This window comes from Lampris incognitus, chromosome 6 (assembly GCF_029633865.1).
Source record: "Lampris incognitus isolate fLamInc1 chromosome 6, fLamInc1.hap2, whole genome shotgun sequence".
Lineage (NCBI taxonomy): Eukaryota > Metazoa > Chordata > Actinopteri > Lampriformes > Lampridae > Lampris > Lampris incognitus.
In genome coordinates, this window is record NC_079216.1 from 12583097 (window position 1) to 12608337 (window position 25241).

The following is a 25241-nucleotide window of genomic DNA, read 5'->3' on the forward strand; positions in this document are numbered from 1 at the left end:
CGCCTCCTGTCTTTTCGTCAGTGCCACTGTCTCCAAACCATATAACATGGCTGGTCTCACAACCATCCTGTAAACCTTCCCTTTAACTCTTGCTGGTACCCTTCTGTCGCAAATCACTCCTGACACTCTTCTCCACCCACTCCACCCTGCCTGAACTCTCTTCTTCACCTCTCTACTGCACTCCCCGTTACTTTGGACAGTTGACCCCAAGTATTTAAACTCATATGCCTTCGTCACCTCCACTCCTTGCATCCTGACCATTCCACTGTCCTCCCTCTCATTCACGCATAGGTATTCTGTCTTGTTCCTATTGACTTTCATTCCTCTTCTCTCCGGTGCATACCTCCACCTCTCCAGGCTCTCCTCAACCTGCACCCTACTCTTGCTCTCATTAGCTTTCAACTAGTTGTCTTATTTCTTTGGTTGTTTGGTTTCCTTCTGAGCTTTGTCACAACTATCCTCTTTTGGGAGGGTCTCAGTCTCAATGTCTTTATAAACTATAAGGTCTTAGCAGTAATCTCTTGGTTTTGTCCTGCCAACAAGAATGTTCCTAAACTTTCTGAATGCACTGCACCATTCTAACGTTCTATTTGTATATCTAAGTACACGTGTGCCCATGCTGTGTGCCTGTCCCCCTCTTTCTCTTTATCTTTGTCCCTCTCTTTCTCGCTTTCCAGGCCAATTTTCCTTGCTGTATGGATTACCTGATGATCATGGATCATCGCTGTCTCTTTCGACTGGCTGATGACTTCGGAGCCTGTTTGTGACGCATCCTGTTTTCCCTTGGTCATAGTCCCACCCTCCTAGAGATTTATGCTATCATTTGTGCTGTTCTCATTTAAAATTGTCTTTATACTATTTGTTTTAGCCGTGACAATTTCAGCATCACTCTCATCACCTCTCTCGTCTTCTTTCTCTTTATGTGTGAATGTCGTGTCGAAGTCCGCCTTGCCTCTTGTAAGTATGTGAAGTCTATTCTCTCTGCACGGCCAAACTGAGAAGGGCGGGTTATGTGGTGCGGGGTCCCACCAGCTCTTGTGTGCACCTGTGGGGTTCCTGACATTGTCTTGGATGGACACAGATCCACTAAATTGCCTTGCACTCTCTTTACAAGTTTATTACCCAGCACATTCAAAGTTGCTAAATTTTATGCATTAACTGTATGTATTCTACATTACCTTGCTCTGTGTTATCTATGATGTTACATTACAATTCTGTTATTTTCTGTATATTTTGTGCATTTTACACCTATTGCATGTTTGTCCATCCTGGAGGAGGGATCCCTCCTCTGTTGCCCTTCCTGCGGTTTCTCCCACATTTTTTCCTGACAAGGTTTTTCTTGTGGGGTTTTTCCTCATTCGGGTTTAGGTTCCAAGGCTAGAGGGTGTCGTATGTCGTATACTACTATATATTGTACTGATTGTAAAGCCCTTCAGGACTACCTTGTGAATTTGGGCTTTACAAATAAACTTGACTTGAACAATAAACACATGACTGAACTGGGATTTTACCAAATGTTGTAGTATCCATTGTTAAAGGTCCTCTTTGAGCTTGGTCTGCTTATTAACCACACCAATTTACTTCATCAAACTTGCTACTGCTTGCCTTACTCTTTTGCATTTGCCTGTTTTTGGTAATGATGCAAACACCATGTGCAATATGATTTTCAACACGTATGTCCAAATTGAGAATAACTTTTAAAATGAGCAGCTGCAAACCGTTTGATGAATTAGATGCTCAAAGATTAGCTATTGTCTTCAATACATCAGCGATAGAAAGCATCCAGAAAGACTTTCATTTGCAAGTATATTGCAGATTAAATATCATAAGGGGGAGGGATTATTTAGATTTAGCATCTGGACACACATCACTACGTAATACACCATTCACAAAGTACCAGCTGAGCAGGTGATGAATAAGAACTACCCTAAAACCACTGCCCACTACTCAAGTGTATATATATTCAAACCAGATTTCAATTGAACAGGACAATGCCCTGTGTCACAAGGAAATATTCCACAGATATGACAATGAATTTAGCTCAATACAGTGGCCTGCCAAGCCAGAAGCTCTAAATCCTCTTGAAAATCTTTGAGTTGAGAGGTCCAAAGCAGACAGTCACAACCAGCCCCGTTTAACAAAATGTTGTTCAGCGGTATCGGCCAAAATCTCTGTGAAACCTTGCTGAGTCCATCCCCTGGTGAATCTAAACTGTTACGAGGGCAAACATGGTAGAAACGCGATGTCGGGAGGGCGTCTCTAACATTTTGTACACTCACTGCATGTGATGATCAAACACAGAGAGCCTCCTCAAAATCCAAAATCTGTTACCCTTCAGAATCCGGGTTCCAGGTTAACAGACGGTGACAGACAAGTGTCCCAGGACATTTGCATAAACTACTCAACTATACCTCCACTATTCGCAAAACTCGAAGATATGAAGAGGAAAGAGAGACGGAGGGGAAAACACACACAAAAAAACCCCCTCCTGGGCTTACATTATTTCTGCGTAACCCCTTTTGGGCAGAAATACTGCATCTTATTTGAATGTCTTTATGCATGCTCAGTAATCCAGGTAAGAAAATCACAGAAAGCTGAATCGGTTCATCTGGACACAATGTTTATTGAGAGAAATGTTTCATCACTCATCTAGGTGACATCTTCAGTCTCAACACGACAATCCTCCCGGCACTTAACAGCGTACACTATATTGCTCCATCAAACAGAGCAATGTAGTGTACGCTGTTAAGTGCCGGGATGACTGCCATGAATTGTACATCGGGGAAACCAAACAGATGCTGGCTGGCTAAGAGGATGGCACAACACAGAAGAATTAACGCGTCAGGCCAGGACTCATTACATTACATTACATTACAGTCATTTAGCTGATGCTTTTATCCAAAGCGCCGTACAATAAGTGCATTTAACATAGGAAATCAGGAGAACTACTAGTCATCAGAGGTCATAAGTGCATCTAAACAAGGATCTAAGAGCGAAACCGGTGCTAAAGTAAAAGTGCAAGAAAGAGTTTTTTTTTCTTCTAATGAGTGAAAAGTGCTAAGAACAAGTAACATGGTAGTAGTTCTTGAAGAGGGGAGTTTTCAACCTGAGCCGAAAGATGGGCAGCGACTCCACTGTCCTGACATCAGTGGGGAGTTCATTCCACCACTGTGGGGCCAGGACAGAAAAGAGCCGTGACCGGGCCGATCGGCAGCAAGGGGCCTCTGAGCGACGGGGCAACCAGGTGTCCCGAGGCAGCAGAGCGAAGTGGTCGGGCGGGGGTGTAGGGCTTAACCATGGCCTGGAGATAGAAAGGAGCTGCTCCTTTCACTGCCCTGTAGGCTAGCACCAGAGTCTTAAACTGGATGCGAGCAGCTACTGGGAGCCAGTGTAGGGACATGAGAAGGGGAGTTGTGTGGGAGAACTTAGGGCGGTTGAACACCAGACGAGCTGCAGCTTTCTGAACAAGCTCCAGAGGTCTGATGGCCGACGCCGGGGCACCAGCAAGGGTGAAGACTCCACAGTCTACACCCATCTACAGGCCAGTGGCCACTCTTTCAAGGATGAGGATGTGCACATCCTTGATAGGGAGGAACGCTGGTTTGAACGGGGAGTCAAACAGGGGCCATCTATGTGAAGAGAGAACGACCATCCCTGAACCGGGGGGGGGGGGTAAGAGTACATCTGTCACTATCTTACAATGCTGTGATTCCAACTATTCCCCAATCCTCTGTGAATAATACACATGGCCATTGCAACTCTAGTTAATGGTCACAGAAATTTGCATATGAAACCGATAGATGGTTTCGGTCGTTATGCCACTGTATTGTTTATAAGGGTGGGGACATCTGCAGTAAGTTGAAACTGAAGAGGTCACTTAGATGAGCGATGAAACGTTTCTCTCAATAAATGGTGTCCAGATGAACTCATTCAACTTTATGTGATCATCTTAATTGAAGTTTGAAGAAACAAAGAACATTGAGAGTTAAACGAGTTTTAATCGCAAATAGATTACCACCATATGCAGCAAGTGACACATCTCATATTACCCCTTTCACACTGGCCAAAAAACCCGCTAACATCCGCCTTTGGTGGTCAATGTTACATTGACCAAAGGCGGATGTTCGCGGGCTTCTTGAACAGTGTGAAAGGGGTATTAGATAATATTATGCAATAAAAAAACAAAAGTGTGTCTTTTTCTCAATGAATATTTTGTAACATCAGTGCTGACTGAAACAATAATCAGATTACATCTGAATGAATTAAATTCATTGGAGGGACTTCAGCCCTCCAAGTTTTCCTCCTCAAAATTTCGCACATTTGGTATATAAACATTTAAGATGCACCAGTGATTCCTTCGGAATGGCTTCCCTTGGAAGGGTGGAAAGAATTTAAAAGGATTTAAAACATATGAGCCAAACACTCCACTAAAACCCTACAAAGTCTAGGACAGGAAGGTAGCTCCATCGGGCAAAAAAAAAGAAGATGAGAAGCTGTGTTAGTAATGAGGCCTTGCAGGCCTCAAAGGGGGGAAATACACTCACTGGCCACTTTATTAGGTACACCTTGCTAGTACCGGGTTGGACCCCCTTTTGCCTTCAGAACTGCCTTAATCCTTCGTGGCATAGATTCAACAAGGTACTGGAAACATTCCTCAGAGAGTTTGGTCCATATTGACATGATAGCATCACGCAGTTGCTGCAGATTTGTCGGCTGCACATCCATGATGCGAATCTCCCGGTCCACCACATCCCAAAGGTGCTCTATTGGATTGAGATCTGGTGACCGTGGAGGCCATTTGAGTACAGTGAACTCATTGTCACGTTCAAGAAACCAGTCTGAGATGATTCGAGCTTTATGACATGGCGCGTTATCCTGCTGGAAGTAGCCATCAGAAGATGGGAACACTGTGGTCATAAAGGGATGGACATGGTCAGCAACAATACTCAGGTAGGCTGTGGCGTTGACACGATGCTCAATTGGTACTAAGGGGCCCAAAGTGTGCCAAGAAAATATCCCCCACACCATTACACCACCACTACCAGCCTGAACCGTTGATACAAGGCAGGATGGATCCATGCTTTCATGTTGTTGACGCCAAATTCTGACCCTACCATCCGAATGTCGCAGCAGAAATCGAGACTCATCAGACCAGGCAACGTTTTTCCAATCTTCTATTGTCCAATTTTGGTAGCCTCAGTTTCCTGTTCTTAGCTGACAGGAGTGGCACCCGGTGTGGTCTTCTGCTGCTGTAGCCCATCTGCCTCAAGGTTCGACGTGTTGTGCGTTCAGAGATGCTCTTCTGCATACCTCGGTTGTAATGAGTGGTTATTTGAGTTACTGTTGCCTTTCTATCAGCTCGAACCAGTCTGGCCATTCTCCTCTGACCTCTGGCATCAACAAGGCATTTTCGCCCACAGAACTGCCGCTCACTGGATATTTTCTCTTTTTCGGACCATTCTCTGTAAACCCTAGAGATGGTTGTGCGTGAAAATCCCAGTAGATCAGCAGTTTCTGAAATACTCAGACCAGCCCGTCTGGCACCAACAACCATGCCACGTTCAAAGTCACTTAAATCACCTTTCTTCCCCATTCTGATGCTCGGTTTGAACTGCAGCAGATCGTCTTGACCATGTCTACAGGCCTAAATGCATTGAGTTGCTGCCATGTGATTGGCTGACTAGAAATTTGCGTTAACGAGCAGTTGGACGGGTGTGCCTAATAAAGTGGCCGGTGAGTGTATATTGTAGTACTAAGGGCACATGTGGGTATCTGTCATTTCATGTGACTAGAGTGACAAGCAATTGTGGCAAGTAGCACAAGGCCATATAACAAGGACAGAACGTTAGTAGAAGATAAACTTGTTTATGCCCAAAAGTATGATAAGTGACATTCCATCATATAAGTGTAACCATTATTATGCAGGAAACAGTCGTAGCAATAGTAGTAGCATATCAAGACAACCATTAGACTGTCAAAGGGGGATGACTGAAGACATCCTAACGTCATCCTTGCGCTGATAGAGAGGTTCCCGCTCCGCCAACATGTCCTGATCAACAAGGTCCCTAATTAACAGCAGGACATTGACTGAAGCAAGTAGATTGTTCACTAGATTTGTAAATGGTATAAAGACAGGGAGGCTGTTGTCTGGTTTTCAGTCACTCTGCAGACCTGACTCAGACTTTGTTGATACGTCAATAAAAGTCTTATTTTGAAGGATCTTCGTCTCATTGACTTTTTTTGCAATTTTTCTGTATCACTGGCCACCATGGTAAGTTAAGTCAAGTCAATTCTATTTGTATAGCCCAATATCACATATCACAAATTTGCCTCAAGGGGCTTTACAGCAACACAACACAACATCACAAGTTCACACATGACCTTTGCACCCCCAGGAGCAACAGGCCTAATGAATGATATGATGTTCACACTTAAAAAGAAATTTCCCCTTTTTTTCATATGATCGATCAAGAAGATTGTAAAAGTTGCACATATATTTAAAATCCATATGTTACTAGGTAAGCCTGACATTAAACAGGGTCTCTTTCAGAGCCTTACACATTTGCCCCAAACTAGACTATGGAGTCCAGAAGTAATATAAGGATCATTTAGTCTATTAGTCTCTCAAACTGACAACACACATGGTGGCTGATGAAGATTTCCAATACAACTGCAGTCTCTCCACCGTGTATAGCTCTGCCAATTTATGTGATGTTCAGATTACCAACAGCAAAGCAAATGGCAAGTCATTTTCAATGGAAGTAAGCAACATGAAGCTATAAATAAATATCATGCACATCACTGTTCCAACAGTTGGGTGTGACAGGCTACAACTCAAAGAGGAGCTGACCTCAACTTTTTTTTTTGTGCTCTGATGACAGCGAAGCATAAACCAATAATGATTTACAGTGGTTTCACCATTTACACTTCCCTTCTCTTCTCATCTAAAAAGTTTCCGCCTAAAGAAAGGAAAAAAACGTTATCTTACTTTGTGGCCTGTTTCCAATCTACATCAATCACAGCAACCACATCAAATACTTTTAACTAGGAACTGATGTTTAGAAAATATGTCTTCATGAACTGCATTGAAATCCATAAGCTAACAATCCCTCCAATCCTCTATAAAAAATTAGCAGGAGGAAATATAATAGGATAATATTACACAGTCACAATTTTCAGAACAATCACAATTCTTCAACATTTTCCCTATATGTTACAGGGACAACCCTCCATTAGCAGCCATAATACTGAAACTGTGTCCATTGGTGACGACACTAGAGGACAATCCATAATTTATAAGATATATCAGCTAGGCTATGCACAATTCATTATTAAATTACAATTCCCTGACATTTTTTAATTAGCCGTTTCACCTATCAAAAAAAAAAGATACCTGGAAATTCAGTGTACATGACCCTATCACAGTACAATCCACATCAGCATGTGCTTGAGTATCACTTGAAGTGCGACTTGGCTAAGATGTAGCTAGCCACACTTGACTGTATTGTAGCATTGGCGTTTGGTTGTAACCTAGCATGAGCGAGTGCTAGGTGGCAAGACTGACTTCCCCTGACCTTGGAGGTAACTGTACTACTTTAGCCAGGACTGCATTGAGAGCTTTGTATTACACTCCTTACCACAAGGTTAGCTGGGACAACAGCAGCCTGATCAATAAATCAGTACATTTAGAGATGCTGATAATGAGAAGCACCAACTTAAGGACCCACGACATGATTCTGGCTTGAGAGACGATGCACCCGTCAAACCAGTATATAAATAAATTGGTTTGATTCCTGCCATCAACAATTTGTCTGTTCATTAGCCAGTAACACCGTCCCACTGAAGTGTCTAAGAGCAAGGCACTAACAACTAACCTGCTTCCATAAATGTAAGGTAGATCTAGATGACTGTCTGCTAACGTCAAGGTAAACGATCACAATGTTCAACATTATAGCTGTGTTACAGGGACAACACTCCTTTAGCAGCCGTAACACTGAAATTGTGTCCGCTGGTGACATCACTAACAGACAATCAGTGAATGTAAAAACTTCAACCACCATATTATTTATATTATATACATATCTCTCCAGCAACCGGATAGTTCAGTAGGTAAGAATGCCGGCTTTCACGCTGGAGATTGGGGGTTCAAACCCCGGTTAGGACAAGTCTCCAGTAAGTCTGTGACTTAGGCTCCTGATGCTATATAAGCCAAATACCTCAGATATGAGTGAGAGTAAAAATGAATAGAGTCATACTGGCTTGGATGTCACCTGGGTTAACAAGGTCTGCATTAGGTGTTTGGGAACCAAGACAACCTGGTGAGAAATAGACTACTGGGACAAGACATTAATTGACAAGGACTGAGAACCTGGAACTGATGAAATACTACCACAACAGCAGACTCCAGAAGAATACTACCACAACAGCAGACTCCAGGAGAGGGGCTATATGAAGCATATGTGGCAACTGTGGACCAGTAGGAGACCTACCTCCACGCTGAATCAGGGAGCAGCTAGTGGCTCAATGCTCAAACATCAATAGAATGAAGATACTGTCACAACTTGAGATGGAGAGGCTCCAACAGGATAGTTATATAATTCAGCACCCTGAATGGCTGTCCAGTAGGCAAGAGATACATTAGGACAGACTCCAACCAGCTGAAACAATTCTACCAGCCATGGCAGCTGAAGCTACAGAGGTTCAAATGAGGATCACAGCCAGACTAAAGACAGTCAACCCCCGGGTTCAGCTTCCACGACTCAGTAGCAAAGTACCATCACAAAGCCTGCTTGTGGATGGGAAACCCGCCTTACACAATATCTCGACTGCCACCATAACACAAAGAGCTTGTATATGCCACTGCAACTGTAATCCTGGCGATGCTTGGATACAGGATTAAGAATACAGGTCACCAACAGTACCCTCCATGGATAAGAAGGGGACCAGATCCTTGGGGTGGACCAAGGATCTGGTCCCCTGGCACAAACAGAACAATATAGTGTACACGGTTAAGTGCCAGGAGGATTGCTGTTATTTATACATTGGGGAAACTAAACAGACCCTGGCCAACTGAAGAGCAGACAGGAGAGCTAACATGTCAGGCCAGGACTCCACAGTCTACACCCATCTACAGGCCAGGGGCCTCTCTTTCAAGGATGAGGATGTGCACATCCTTGTTAGGGAGGAACACTGTTTTGAACGTTGAGTCAAAGAGTCCATCTATGTTAAGAGGGAATGATTATCCCTGAACTGGGGGAGCTAAGAGTACATCTGTCACTATTTTACATTGCTGTGATTGCAAACATTCCCAAATCCTCTGTGAATAGTACACATGGCCACCAAAACTCTAGTTAATGGTCACACCCATATTTCTGCATGAAACTGGTCATTGGTTTCGGTTGTTATACATCTGTCGCCATTTTACAATGCGGTGATTGCAACATTCCCTAATCTTCTGTTAATAGTACACATGGCCATTGAAACTCTAGTTAATGGCCACACCCATATTTGCATACGAAACGTGTCGTTGGTTTCGGTCATTATGCAACTGTATTGTACTGCATTGTTTATAAGGGGCGGGGATACCTGCAGTCAGTTTAGACTGAAGATGTCACTTAGTTGAGTGATGAAACGTATCTGTCAATAAAGGTGTATCCAGATGACCTGATTCAACCTTCTTTGATGTACACTGAAAGGCATAACCAAGTGGCAGGGATAGTGTACAGGAACATCTTTACTGAATACAGACTAAGTCCCCAAGTCCAAATGGGAGACACCACCAAAAAAGGTGGGTGGGAATTGCAGAGCTAAGATCCTGTGGGACTTCAAATTCCAGACTGACAAGCAGGTGCTGGCTAACCAACCAGACATTCTGGTGGTTGACAAGGAAAATAAGACAGCAATAGTGATCGATGTAGCAATCCCGAACGACGGCAACATCAGGAAGAAAGAGCATGAGAAGCTAGAGAAATACTAAGGGCTGAAGGAAGAACTAGATCGAATTTGGAAGGTGAATATCTGCGGTCTCTGTTCAGAAGAGTACAGTCCTTGGAACAGCTAAGGTACTGCGCAGAACCCTCAAACTCTGGTAGAGGACCCGAGCTTGAGGAACACACACACCACCCGAAAAAAAGGGTGAGAAGGACATACATATACATATATATATATATATATATATATATATATATATATATATATATACACACACACACACACACACACACACACACACACACACACACACACATATATACTATATGTATATCCATCCGTCCAACATCTGAACTGCTTATCCTGCTCTCAGGGTCACTGGGATGTTGAGGCCTATCCTAGCAGTCACTGGGCAGCAGGCGGGGATATATATATATATGTATATATGTATATGTATGTAGAGAGAGAGAGAGAGAGAGAGAGAGAGAGAGAGAGAGAGAGAGAGAGAGAGAGAGAGAGAGAGAGAGAGAGAGAGAGAGAGTATAAAATCTAGTCAGTCAAGTAAATTCTCTAGAGATAGAGATAAAAAATTTACTTGACTAACTGGATTATGTTGCTCCTTATTTGTTGAGCACTGTCCCTACCGACTATCCCTACTCAATGGTAGGGATAGTGCCGTTGAGTGTTTGTTTTTCTTTACATTATAAAGCAAGAGGCAGAAAGGGAGAGATAGTCTTGAAATCATGATTGTTTCCCTGCAAGTTCAAAGCGCTCAATGATAAATGCTATCCACCAATAGGCATGTTTTGCTGAGCTATATGATTTGTACCAAATCAGTCTCAAGACGATCCTTTTTAAGAAATCAGTTTCCCTTAGCTTTCCACAGTGTTGTGGGCAGAGGCTACAGCCAGCCAACAGCTAACCCTTTTAATGCTTCTGTAATATTCATGAGATTGTGTGATTACGTTACTCTCTTATGATTTGGGATTATTCAAAAGTGCATTTAAAGGAGACTGTCTTCCTCATAAAGCTTCTGACAAACAAACAGAATTACAAAGGAGCTCTGGGAATGACTTTCAAAGTCCATGACCATTATCTACTCGGGCAAAGGGAACAGAGCATCTGTGGCGATCACAGACGGGGCCAGTGACTTTGACCTAACTGGGAAATATACCACCGTGACAATACACAACCCGTGACACCCCAGGCTGGATGTTAGCAGGTCATAAATATTCAAAAAGACCCTTGGTCTCAAAGACCCCCCCTGGCGTGCATAAATAATTAGAGAACTGTCAAATCTGCGAAACTGTCTGCTTGCCCCCCCCCCATTTTAATCTTTTTTTTCTCCCCCATTAAACCCATGAAGTCATTGCACCATTTAAGCAATGACGTCACTCTCTTCCTAGTTGCATGGTGCCCTGACTGCCCCTGATTTTGCTGATTACTTTGATATATATAGTATAGAAGGCAAATATGAAAGGCTAAGTAGAGTATGCTGGTTTGTAACTCTGGTTGACCTAATGACCATGTCTGTTCATAATAATTACAGTGAAATGAGAACAATAAACTTCCACAATCAGGCCTAGTTTTGTGAATTATGATGGTATTACACTTTTATGACAAATTTTTTCTCATATCATTACGCACACACACACACACACACACACACAGCTGTGAAACAGTATTTTACCCTGCCCTGATTTCCTCTATTTTTCGCTGAATGATTCAGCGCTTCATACAAAATTTTATATAAGATAAAGAGAAGCCGAGTAAACACAAAATACAGTTTTTAAATCATCATTTCATTTATTGAAGGGAAAAAAAGTTATCCAACACCCATATCACCCATGTGAAAAAGTAATTGCCCCTCTGAACTTAACTGGTTATGCCACCTTTAGCAGCAACAACTGCAAGAAAACACTTCCTATAGTTGGAGATCAGTCTTTCACATTGCTCTGGGGGAATTTTGCCCACTCTTCTTTGCAGAATTGCTGTAATTCAGCGACATTTTTGAACATGAACTGCTGGTTTAAGGTCCTACCACAGCATCTCGAAGGGGTTCAAGTCAAGACTTTGACTAGGCCACTCCAAAACCTTAATTTTGTTGCGTTTGAGCCATTGTCAGGTGGACCTACTCCTGTGTTTTGGATCATTGTCCTGTTGTATAACCCAATTATGCTTCAGCTTCAGATCATGGACTGATGAACAGACATTCCCCTTCAGGATTTTCTGGTAGAGAGCAGAATTCATGGTTTCTTCAATGATGGCAAGTCTTCAAGGCCCTGAGGCAGCAAAGCATCCCCACACATCACACTGCCACCATGATGTTCTTATTGTGAAATGCTGTGTTTGCTTTACAGCAGACATAACATGACCCGTGTCTTCCAAGATTTTTTTTATAAATGTGGGATGAACGCCAATGTTTCTCTTAGTTAGCAGTGGTTTGCACCTTGCAACTCTCCCATGAACTCCATTTTTGCCCAGTCTCTTTCTTATGATCGAATCGTGAACGATGGATGACATTAGCTGAGGCTAGAGAGGCCTGCAGTTCTTTAGATGTTGTCCTGGTTTTTTTGTGACTTCCTGGATGAATCGTCACTGCACCCTTGGAAGACTTTTGGTAGGTCAACCACTCCTGGGAAGATTTGCCACTGTTGAAAGTTTTCTGCAGTTGGAGACAATGGCTCTCACAGAGGACCCGAAGTTCTTCTGCTTGCAGCAACATCTATTGCAAACCATTTTAAAGCATCAACTATGGAAAACACGGAGGTTCAATGTAGGTGATGTGTCCTAATTTGCAAAGCAGGAAGTGAAGACTCACAACAAGACAGGAAATTGGCTTACAATCAAAGATTACCCATTCCCCCCCTGTGTTTTCTTTAAGCAGCAGTTGAGACCCGTGAAAACCACATCCTGGCCAATATGTCGTACAAATACATTTAGGTCATACTTAACATTTTGCCTCTCTATATTTAACACAAACACAGCATTTTACAAAATTGCTGTCAGAATGTCCCGCAAATTACATTTCTGTTGTTTATCTTTTTTTGTCAGATTTCAAGATTTCAATGCCATTTAATGTGTTGAGTGAGTTTTAAGCCCATTAAAACTAGTTTACCTTGCTCTATCTTCTTTCTGAGTTCATAAAAAAAACTTTATAACTCATAAACTACATCAAACCATATATAGATGTATATGGTTTCCACATCCTTTGTGGGAAAAAAAATCCTCAAAAATCCAGCATGTTCATGTAATGTCACCTTTGTAAAACCGAATTAAAAGAAGAAATAAACAACAATATATCATACGATTCTGTGCCACTAAACATTTCTTTACAATCCACATTTTGTATGTTAATGTCACTTTCTTTGTAAAGCTAATCCATCCCAACAATTCGCATGTTGCATCCCTGCAGCTTGTACATTTAGGCCCACAGCAGAAGTCCCGCTTCTTTACGCTCCATTAGCACTGCAGACAGTTAGTAAAATTCACACCAGTTCACCAGACCATTCAGTGGTGCCGCTAACATCTGACAAGGAAGCAAGGGATAATTTTACACAACAGTTCACAGTTCAGACTTCAACAATGACTGCATGCGTATAAACTGGGATGAAACTATGGTCTGGGGGCAAGGTGATGGATGAATCAAGCAATTCTTAGTTAAAATATATGCTATCTAATATAATATGTGATGCTGGTACACCGGAGTTCTCTTTAACAAGTCACCCACTCTAACCCAGAAAAACAGCTTTGGCATCTGTTTGAAAAAGCCTCCGAGGCATTTGGGAGCAGCACTATGGATTTCTGCATGATTGATTGAGTTTTTCTGAACGGCTGACATGCTGCACTGTGCACTCTAACCTGTCAGCCACCGACCTCTGAAAGACGGCTCATACGGAGTGTGGAGAACAACGCATGCCCCAGATACTTATGTAAGCGTCAAACATTTGCATAGAGGCCTATATTTCACAGAGCACACTGCTCACATCCCTCGCTTGGCTTCCCAAGCCCGTGGCCCTGATTGGGGAGAGTGGGACAGGCGGCCTATTCACTCACCTCATTGCATCGTTCAATTCATCCCATTTCAAGTCAAGCTTATTTATATATAGCCTTCACTCGCACTTACAGTCTTGGGGGACACTACATTCCTTCAGTGAGAAACAGGCAGAAGCAATACATGACAGGAAACACCACCCGCTATGCTTAGATTATTGACTGAGATGAGGGAAAAATCCACAGACAAAACATTTCGGAGGGATAGAGGAACCCTCTGAAAGAGCATCAAAAAGAGGAATCCCTATTTCAGGATGGCTAAGCACACAATAGGTGCCAACTGGACATGGTAGACAATACAACAATCAATCTAGAAATGAAACACCTAATGAAAGCATGCAATGACTTCGGTTAATGATAACAAAACAATAGAAAAACAAGACCAGGTCAAAACCTAGTATATGGCTGGACCGTGTATGGCTAATGTGCAGAATAGTGATCAATTTGTTACAGTGGAGGCGCTGTAAATGCGCCCTGATGATTTAATAGAAAACAGTTCATGCCGATTCATTTTGAAAGAGCAACGGCCAATAGGGAAACTCCAACTCGGCCGTCTGAACATGGTGAAACTCCATCACTCACTCAGGCACTCACTAACCTACAACGGCACGTGCAGGGCTGGCCCCGCTGTTGTGGTCCAGCCAAAAGGGAAGTGGATACTGGGACAGTACTGCATGCAGAAGCATAATAAGCATCACCCACAGGCGTCACAGCGCTGCCCTATGCAGCAGCATCATCTGAATGTGACAGAGCCCTAGAAATACAGAGTAGAGCCCTTGTACACACTACAAGCAGACCAAAAGCAAAGAGCCTTTGAGGCTCTCACAGAAGCAGAGGGTTGTCATTTGCTCTGTTATTAGAGGGAGCAAAAACAGCATTTGACATTTGGTGCTATGTTTATGGTTAGGGCTAAGTCTCACAAGAGATTGTTGTGAGTGTAAGATTGTGTACTAAGATTTTTATACTGGCTATCTATACTTTCTGCAAGGAATCCAGAACACAGCAGCGCGTCTGGTCTCCAACCAACCCAAAACAGCACATCACTCCGCTGTTCATATCCCTCAACTGACTCCCAGTTGCTGCCCACTTCAAATTCAAAACCTTAATGCTCGCTTACAAAACAGCAGCTAAAACAGACCCGCCTACCTGAACTCCCTCATTCAGGTCTACACTCATCCCGCTCGCTACGCTCTGCCCATGAAAGGTGCATGGCCATTCCGCCACAACGGGGCCCTAAATCACTAGCCAGGCTCTTCTCTTCTGCAGTTCCCTTGGTGGAACGAGTTACCTAACTCCCTTCGATCTGCTGAGTCCCTCGCCCTCTTTAAGAAGAAGCTAAAGACCCAGCTCTTTCTCGAACACCTCCACACCTGATGGTATTTTTTTTTTAAATTGCTTCTATGTACCCTATGTGCACAGTTTTTTGGCACTTACTTGCATTGTTGTCTCCTGACTAGATACTTGCTTGTGTTGTATTAACTCTGAGATGTATGTCACTTTGGATAAAAGTGTCTGCTAAATTAAATTGTAACGACCCCCCCCTTTTTTTTCATGCCCCAGTTGTTACTTGGCTAATTACCCTATTTTGCAAGCCGTCCCGGTCGCTGCTCCACCCCTCTGCCGATCCGGGGAGGGCTGCAGACTACCACATGCTTCCTCCGATACATGTGGAGTCGCCAGCCGCTTCTTTTCACCTGACAGTGAGGAGTTTCACCAGGGGAACATAGCACGTGAGAGGATTACACTATTCCCCCCAGTTCCCCCTCTCCCCTGAACTGGCACCCTGATTGACCAGAGGAGGCGCTAGTGCAGCGACCAGGACACATACCCACATCCAGCTTCTCACCCGCAGACACAGCCAATTGTGTCTGTAGGGACGCCCGACCAAGCCGGAGGTAACACAGGGATTTGAACCGGGATCCCCCTGTTGGTTGGCAATGGAATAGACCATTATGCCACCTGGACACCCCCAGTGAAATTCTAACATTGTAACTTTGTGTTCATGTCAAATGTACACTGACAGCAGTTTGAAAGCAAGTCCTAGCCTGCTGACTGAAGTCAGTTGCCAACTGCAGCCATCCAAGCTTATCTTGCAAGCTAGAAACATGATTTCACTGGCTTTATGGCCCCGTTCATACACCATTTTGTGCCAAAATAAGATACCCAACATGATGAAAATGTTACCTACTCTGAAAAAAAAATTTGGCTAGCATGAAAGTAAAATCAAGACTGATCTGAATACCTTCGTTTTCAAAACAGCAAAATCTTATAACAATAATAACTTGGCTAATTCAATTGGTTGCACTTCTGAATTGCGACTGGGAGACATTTCTTTATAATAAATGCTTCATTTAATGAATTCAGACCGGTGATCAAAGTCAATGACATTCAGCCTTTCTAGCACCAGCTCTTTCAAGACTACAAGGTTCACGCAAAAGCTGTGGATCCCTCTGTGTGGAGTGGACTCATCATGCCAACAGCTCAACAGAGATTTCACTGTTAAGTGTCTCAAAAAAAAATTTCACATCTTACTCCAACAGAAATGAGGTTTTTGCACAGTAATGCGCCAACAAAAAGGCATGCCGACACCCCTGGTAGACCTTTTTTTTTCTTCTGTTATTCCATTTAACATCATTTGAATATGTGTAAATGTAAAGTCTGCAAAGTTTCAGCTTGGCGGTCCTGCATCGGTTCTGATTCTATTTGGTGGATGCTTTTCTCTAAAGCTTTCCCCCCCTCAGATGCACAGTACTATTGTATGAGAGCATGGTGGCTCCTGTGGGAAAGAAACCCAGCCAGTCTTCCAGATGCCTTTACACTGAAAAAAGGTCCGTCTCAATGGGTCATTCAGTCCATAATTTAATTTTACACTTACTTTTCTTAAAACAAGTGAAGAAATCTGTCAATTGGTTGACAAAACTACTGATTTCAATGATGTTTTACAATATGCTTAAAAAGTCTACAACGGCAGGAAAAATGAACAGTTTTGCAGGTGCAACAAAGGGCATAACAGAAATCTTCAAATCTCAAAAGAAAAAAAAGCAGGAAATGAAGAGACTGAAGCGCAAGACACAGGAAGTCAGGTGGCATTGTCAAATATGAAAGAAATGTGGTGTGTTGGGGTGGAGGCTTTAACCAAGTGAATTAATAGCAAGGTATGGCAAGGGATTTTTTTCTTTTTTCTTTTTTACTTGCTTTAGCAAGACATATATTAAGGTGAGGCTGTCATGTTAAGCGTGTGAATTTGTGCGATGACAGAGAAGAGTAGGTAAAGGAGAGTGAGCCGTGAGGTGCTACTGAGAAGCATCATACCCAAAATGGGAACGTAAGCGACGTCAAATCATTTTCACTTTCACTCAAAGGGAGAATGTGCGATGAGCAGAGAGAGACAGAGTGAGACAGAGAGAGAGGTGATAAGAGAGACTACGCTGAGGAGAAACAAGATAATATTGCGCCGAATATTTATCATCTAGGTGAAGCCACGTTCATGAACCTGTGACTTCATGCAACTGCAGAGACGGGAGAAACGGCGAGTGAGAATTTCAAAGTAAAACAAGGGGGAAGAAAAACACACCCTGGTCACCAAAAGAGACAGACTTAAGATAAAACTAACATCCAACAAATGAAGTGATTCTGTGAAGAAGAAAAATGAACCGCCTCGTCTACGAAAACAGTCAAGTCATTCAAATGGAGGGAGGAAAACACAACAGAGATAGCTGGGACACGGAGGGCAGATTTCTGGCCCGTCACGGTGAAACTTTAACCCAACCGTGTCATATCCAGAGGAGCAGGGCAGCGCACATGTGACTCCTCCTGATTTAGATTTGGGGATAAAACTGCAGTGGCCATACCGAGGGCAGAGTTTACAACCTGTTCATTTACAGCATTTAATTTGGTTACTGCATTGAGTGAAGAATAAATGTGTTGGTTGGTTGGGGGGGAAAAAACTATTAACTTAGAAATATAACTGAAAAAGGTAACAAACAATATTAATAAAATGATAAACTTTCAAAATGTTCTAAAAAGAAATAAAGATTGAGCATCCTTATCATATATTTAGGATGTTTAATAAGTGACAATAAGCAACAGATATATAAAGAAAATGTTATTTCATTACTCAATAATATGAAATCTGACTTAATTAAATGGATGAATCTTCTAAGAAACTTCACGGGAAGAATCAATCTGTTTAAAATGACATGGCCTCCAACATTTTACTTCAATTTTCAACAGTACCAATTACCCCACCTAAAATATTCTTTAAAAAAGCATAGTCTACTATTACAGATTTTATATGAGGAAAGAAAACTCACAGAATTAAAAGGAAGGTTTTACATCTTCCAAAGTTGGAAGGGGGATTTAACCTCCCAGATTTAGAAATATACTACCTTACTACTCGAGTATTTTACCTGTGCCGTATAGCCAAAAGTACAATAGAGGAGTCATGGATTCGTGTTGAAAAGTCTATCCTCAAAACCTTTTTTCATATATTTTCAATGGATAAAAACATCAGTTCCGTCAGTTTTATAGTAAGAAACCTAGCAGTAACACGGAGGAAAAATTGAGAGTATTTTGAGACAGCAGATATTAGTTCCAAAAATACTTCTTTATGGGATAATCCTTGGATGGCTCTTCAAAATTCACCATGAAGATGGTTTACACGCAGGGACAGAGGTGTAGAAACCGTACAATGATTTAATGAATGGAGACAAATTGATTTCTTGGAATGACCTGCAGAACAAATGTGGTCTGTCTAATGAAGAATTTTTCAGGTTTATGCAACCCAGAAGTTCATTTCAAACCTTTGATTTACATTCATTTGGACAGCAGGTCAATTTAGAGGACATTTTATTTCCTCTAAATTGGCAATAATCTAACAGGTAAAGTTTACAGAATCCCACAGAAATCATATTCTGTATACATTTTGTTGCAATTTACAATACATTTGTGGAACCAAAGTTTAAAGAGAAATGATATTGTTGGAATTTAACGAGAAGTATTACAGCCAGTAAAAATTTGTGTCTAATACAATATAAAATAATGTACAGAACTTACTGTACAAGAGATAAAGTTAATAAATATGATAGAAATGTAATGGGGAATTGATTTAAATGTGGAGTTACAGATTAACTGATGCATATTTTTTTGGACTGTAGCAAAATTCAGAAGATTTGGCCTGATATAGAACATTGGTTATCAGACGTATTGGGGGTGAAATTAATTTTAATCCATCAATTTTATTTCAAGATATGTTATAGGATGCAGTGAGGCATCCACGGAGTCGGATTATTCTTTTTTCATCAAGTGTAATAAAGAAACTGATACTCAACACTGGAAATCCACCTAGCCTCCTATATGACTACACTGGAAAAAAGAAATGTGTTATTATTTGAACATGGAAAAGACAAAAGCCACCGAAAAGAACAAATTAATTCCATTTAAAATCATATGGTGAAAATATTACAAACATTGAGTACATAAACATGTGGCCTTTATACTTTAAGCTGGTTTGAGGTTTTTGGTTTTTTTTTTTTATGTGAGTATGTCCCCCCCCCCCTCTCCCCTTTTCTCCCCAATTGTATCTGGCCAATTATCCCACTCTTCCGAGCTGTCCCAGTCGCTGCTCCACCCCCTCTGCCGAGCCGGGGAAGGCCGCAGATTACCACATGCTTCCTCCGATACATGTGGAGTCGCCAGCCACTTCTTTTCACCTGACAGTGAGGAGTTTTACCAGGGGGATGTAGTGCACCCCGACCGACCAGAGGAGACGCTAGTGCAACGACCAGGACACATACCCACATCCGGCTTCCCACCCGCAGACACGGCCAATTGTGTCTGTAGGGACACCCGACCAAGCCGGAGGTAACACGGGGATTCGAACCGGCGATCCCCATGTTGGTAGGCAACGGAATAGACCGCCACACCACCCGGACTTGTATTCTTGTTTTTTGTTTGAATGTAGGTCAGGTAGACAGTAATGCCACCTAGAACATACCAATGGGGTGGACAGAATGTGAAGGTCCATATTGTTTCATTTTAAGTTGGTGAAGGATAAAATATGGATGTACTCGATAGAGAGGAATGGTACTCCAGTTACATATGATGTATGTGTTTGTATAATTATATTCAACATGTTTGATGCAAGTTGGTCAGACATGAAGATATGGAAATAAAATCTTATAAAAAAGATGGAGCATCCTTGTCATGTTCTGGCTGAGAGGAGTTGTTCCCATGATGACTGACAGGTCATCAGTTGTGTGCAGATGACTAAAACTCTGGCCTGCCACCATAAAGCTAACCAAAGGCTGGGTAATTTGCTAACTGACCACTTTCTGACAATCTGAGATTTTGACAGTCTGATTGTTGTGGAACAGATTTTTTTTTCTTTCTTTTTTTGGATTTTTTCCCCCTTTTTCTCCCAATTGTACTTGGCCAATTACCCCACTCTTCCGAGCCGTCCCAGTCGCCGCTCCACCCCCTCTGCAGATCCGGGGAGGGCTGCAGACTACCACATGCCTCCTCCGATACATGTGGAGTCACCAGCTGCTTACTTTCACTTGACAGTGAGGAATTTCGCCAGGGGGACGTAGCGCGTAGGAGGATCAAGCTATTCCCCCAGTTCCTTCCCCCTTCCCCCTAACCGACCAGAGGAGGCTCTAGTGCAACGACCAGGACACCCACCCACATCTGGCTTCCCACCCACAGACACGACAAATTGTGTCTGTAGGGATGCCCGACCAAGACGGAGGCAACAGGGGGATTTGAACCAGCGATCCCCATGTTGATAGGCAACAGAATAGACCACCACGCTACCCGGACGCCCTGAACAGTCTTATTTGTAGATGGGAAATAAGGTTTTTGGAATATCCTTAGCCTATTATGTACGACTCAAACAGCTGTTGCATGTTAACAAATAATGTATACAGACAATAAAGCAGCAAACAAAACTTTTGCAGCTAGAAAAAAAAGACAAAAAGTCTGAAACTGTATTTTGCTTTTAAACGCCGTCAACCTTAATCAAGAACATATGGTTTACACTTTATTTTAGGGGGTCGGAGGGGATCAGACATTACCTAGCAATTTTCTAGTAATAAGGTGGTAATTATCACGTAATTTCTTAGAAATAAGGTTGAAATTACCTTGTAATTTGGGTTAGGGTTAGGGTTAGCTGTAGAATTACCTGTAAAAAAAACTACCACCTTATTACTAGGAAGTTACAAGTTAATTTCAACTTTATTTCTAAGAAATTACATGATAATTACCACCTTATCACTAGGAAATAACTACGTAATTTCCAACCCCCTAACATAAAGTGTTACCAAGCATACCAAGCAAAGTTTAGAAAAAAAAAAAAGGCACGATAACCTTCATGGCATGTGCAGAAACAGTAATCAAAAAAGCAACTCATTGGGTAGAAATAACATCCTTGTTCACAAAGAGGTGAGAGGCTGAGCTGCGTTTACCGTTATATGATGCCATCACCAGGAAGAGTATTGATTAATGCCTTGGAAATAAAAGGAGCATTTTCACGGACCATGATGCAGCTCCTCTGCATTTTACCGAAAGAGAATGATAAATGCTGAAAAGGAGTGATAGAAAGCATTCTGCTGTAAACAAAACTCTTCCTATCCTTTCAATCTCTCTCTCTCTCTCTCTCTCTCTCTCTCTCTCTGTGACCCATGCTGTGTCCCAGAGCAGCAGAGCACAAAGAGCCCTGCCTGGCACAGCTGGTCCATCAATACCTGGCCCCTAAGCACTGCCTTTATGTAATATCAAGTTATTAATAAAATCTGTTTTCATTTCCACTGCACAGTAGTGCAAGGTCCCCAGCTGACTTTTCCTGCCCTAGTAATCGGCAAAATTCAATGGGCTCGCATGCTCATGTACATAAATGTCCAAACACACACACACACACACACAGCAACAGCAGTGTTCATAATTACGGCATGAATTTCATACACATAAATTTTACAGAAAGGGCGAGGTTTACAACATACTTAAGCGCACACCCCGATGAACAAAGAACAGTTCATTCCATGCTCACATAAGTATGCACACACACACAGACACACACACACACACACACTACTAGTGGATCAAGAGAAAAAAGATAATGTATACACAGAAGCACCTCTACCACCTCCCACACATGCACGGAAACACACCCAAGTGAGTAAATATAGACCTAGGCCCTTTGGTCACCTCTCCCCTGGCAGTCATTTCCCAACATGACTTATTACAGAGGCACGTTGACGTGACAGGCGTGTGAAGTGTTGAAGGCTATTCTGAGGGCTCCACATCAGTAGACGAAGGGAGGAGGACTGAATTAAAGACATCTTCCGCATCAACGCCACCAAAGCAAATTATTGTGAAATGTTTGACACATCTAGAGACTAATATCTGCAGCAGGAGACTTCACTTAAGTCTGGGTCAACAGCAGGGGCAGGACTGCTTACAAGGTGAAACGTAAAATCTCCGTGCCCTGACCTCGGTGGTGCAGGTCATACTGACTCATCGGAAGGAAGTGAGAGGAGAGAGTGGATCGTTCAGTCACTTACAATTCCTCCCAGGTGGCATATGTATATCTAGCGTCTCAAGATGGATGAAGATAGTGTGAGTTTGGCTTACCTTGCCCCAAATTTAGACTAAACCTGACCCCAATCTACCCCGCAGTCTTGCAAATGTGTTCTCTGTTTAGAGGTTGAGTTTCCTGCAACTGTTGTGTTGCTACTTCTTAGCAATTGCTAGCAAACACTGACACATTGACAACATTTTCATCCGTGTCGACAATTTTTAGGCAGATCTATAATTATTTTATCTTATGACGAGCAATAGAATAGTCTTTTTTTTAATGATATCTTGTATAGCCAGATTAGTATACTGTGATACAAAAATGTGGTTATCATCAAACAAACAACAGATTTTAAGTTTTAGTGGAGATGAAGCATGGTATTATTCATTCATTCATTCATACATTATCCAAACCACTTATCCTTACTCAGTGTCATGGGGATGCTGGAGCAGGCGGGGAGACACCCCGGACAAGCTGCCAGTCCATCACAGGTCACACACACACACACACACACACACACACACACACACACACACACACACACACACACACACACACACACACACACACACACACTCACGCATTGACATCTAGGGACAATTTAGTATGGCCGAGTCACCTGACTTACATGTCTTTGGACTGTGGGAGGAAACCGGAGCACCCGGAGGAAACCCACACAGACATGGGGAGAACATGCAAACTCCACACAGAGGACGACTCGGGACGACCCCCAACGTTGGACTACCTTGGGGCTCGAATCCAGGACCTTCTTGCTGTGAGGCGACCGTGCTAACCACTGCGCCACTTTGCCGCCAAATCAGCATGGTATTATGTAATGAAAAATCAAGTAGATGGCATGCCCTCTGCATCTGTAAACATGAACAAGTGGATGCCAGAGATATAACCGCTGATATCTTAAAGTGGCGATGGAAAACAAAATGTGTCTCATCTTGGGGTGGATTTTGCCGTCGGCGAGTAGCACTGTTTTCATTCTTTCACAGCTTTTAAATACAATCTGTTTCACCAGCTCCTTTATGTGACCAAATAGCACCATTTGAATGGGACATTCAGAATTGCCCCTTAGAGGGATGTCACGTCAGCAAGAATCCATTGAGTCTGTGAATGAGGCCACTGCCCACGGTGAGAACAAGGTGGCCTCTGGCTGCTCAAACAGAGGCCACATTTCTGTCAAGGGAGGAGGCGGGGCCAGCAATACTGCCAGTCAATTGGAGCAGCGGCTCATTAAAAATGCTACAATTACACTGATGACCCTCTAAGCAACCTCTTTCATTAGAGGTGGGTGTAGAGATCATTGCCATAAAATAGTTATTCCAATTTGTCAAAAACAATTAGGGATATATCCTCCTCTTGCAAACCTGGTAAATTATCAAAGTAAGGAAAAACCATAGCGGCACCACCATAGCGGCATGGTGGTGCAGTGGTTAACCCGGTTGCCTAAGGTCCTGGGTTTGAGCTCCGGGGTAGTCCAACCTTGGTGGGTTGTCCCGGGTTGTCCTCTGTGGTGTGGCGTTTGCATGTTCTCCCCGTGTCTGTGTGGGTTTCCTCCGGGGGCTCCGGTTTCCTCCCACAGTCCAAAGACATGTAGGCCAGGTGAATTGGCCGTACTAAATTGCCCCTAGGTATGAATGTGTGTGTGTGTGTGGGCCTTGTGATGGGCTCTGTGATAGGCTCTAGCATCCCCGTGACACTGAGAGCAGGATAAGCGGTTCAGACAATGGATGGATGGATGGATGGAAAAACCATAAAACTTCCCTAGAGAGCATCTTCACAATTCACACATCATGCACCACAGTACAAGTTTCTACATTCAAGTGATAAGGAATTATTTCATAACCTACACTTCATCTTTATTTCCATTTGATGTGATTACTGAAGTCCAGAAATTAGTGTGAGCGAATGAATTACAAAGTATGATTGCCGTAGTAGTTGCCAATGTGCAGAGCAACACTGGGTAGCAGGACTGAGTGTTTGGACCTTGCAGTGCAGCCTCTCGAGGCGTGGGGGACGGGCTAAAACGAATGCAACATTACAGTCTCAACGGTCCTTATTGCCACACACATCTATGAGCTGTTCCAAACAACATGTCATGTCTGAGCAGAGGCAGGGAGGTGCGACAAATTCCATTTACACACATTACAAAGAGCTCTCTGACAGACAGACAGTCAGACAGAGAGACACACAAGCCACAGGAGAATGACTTTCAGCTACACTACACTTTCAGCAACAGAGGCAGTCAAAAAGTCCTTCGTTGGTTTCATTATACATCGATAAAAATGGAAATATGACTGACGGAAGCAATACGGAATACAATCTCGCCTGTAAAAACATTTGGCAAACCTAATCGGTATGTAAATATGTATAACAAAGACGTCCATTTCTTAGTTTCAACATTTGCTGATGACAAAGATAACAACAAAACGAAACAATACAAAAGTACCAGACGGGTAAAAATGAGGAAAAATACGGGGCCACTTCTCAAAGTAATTTGAGGAGGGCTACTCACGTAGGAAGTGCTTCTCTAGTAAGGCAATTTCAAGATGGCCTTTGACCTCGTTGAGGCGGTCAGTCTCTGTCCTCTGGAAGTCTTGGATGACTGCAGCCATAGCAAGTGTCCCAGGACCAGTCTGAGAGAAGGGAAATGAAAAGCACAGTTTTAGGATGGCAT

At 42.7% G+C, this 25241-nt stretch overlaps 1 protein-coding gene across 2 annotated transcripts in view; it reads right to left on the minus strand.

Annotated features, from left to right (window-relative positions):
- Positions 1-25241, minus strand: part of LOC130114671 (GRAM domain-containing protein 4-like) — a 103201-nt gene that overhangs the window by 46323 nt on the left and 31637 nt on the right. For both annotated transcript variants that reach the window (XM_056282534.1, XM_056282533.1), the window contains exon 3: positions 25080-25200. In XM_056282534.1, coding sequence (XP_056138509.1) covers positions 25080-25200 — 121 coding nt within the window. The remainder of the gene's footprint in view (positions 1-25079; positions 25201-25241) is intronic.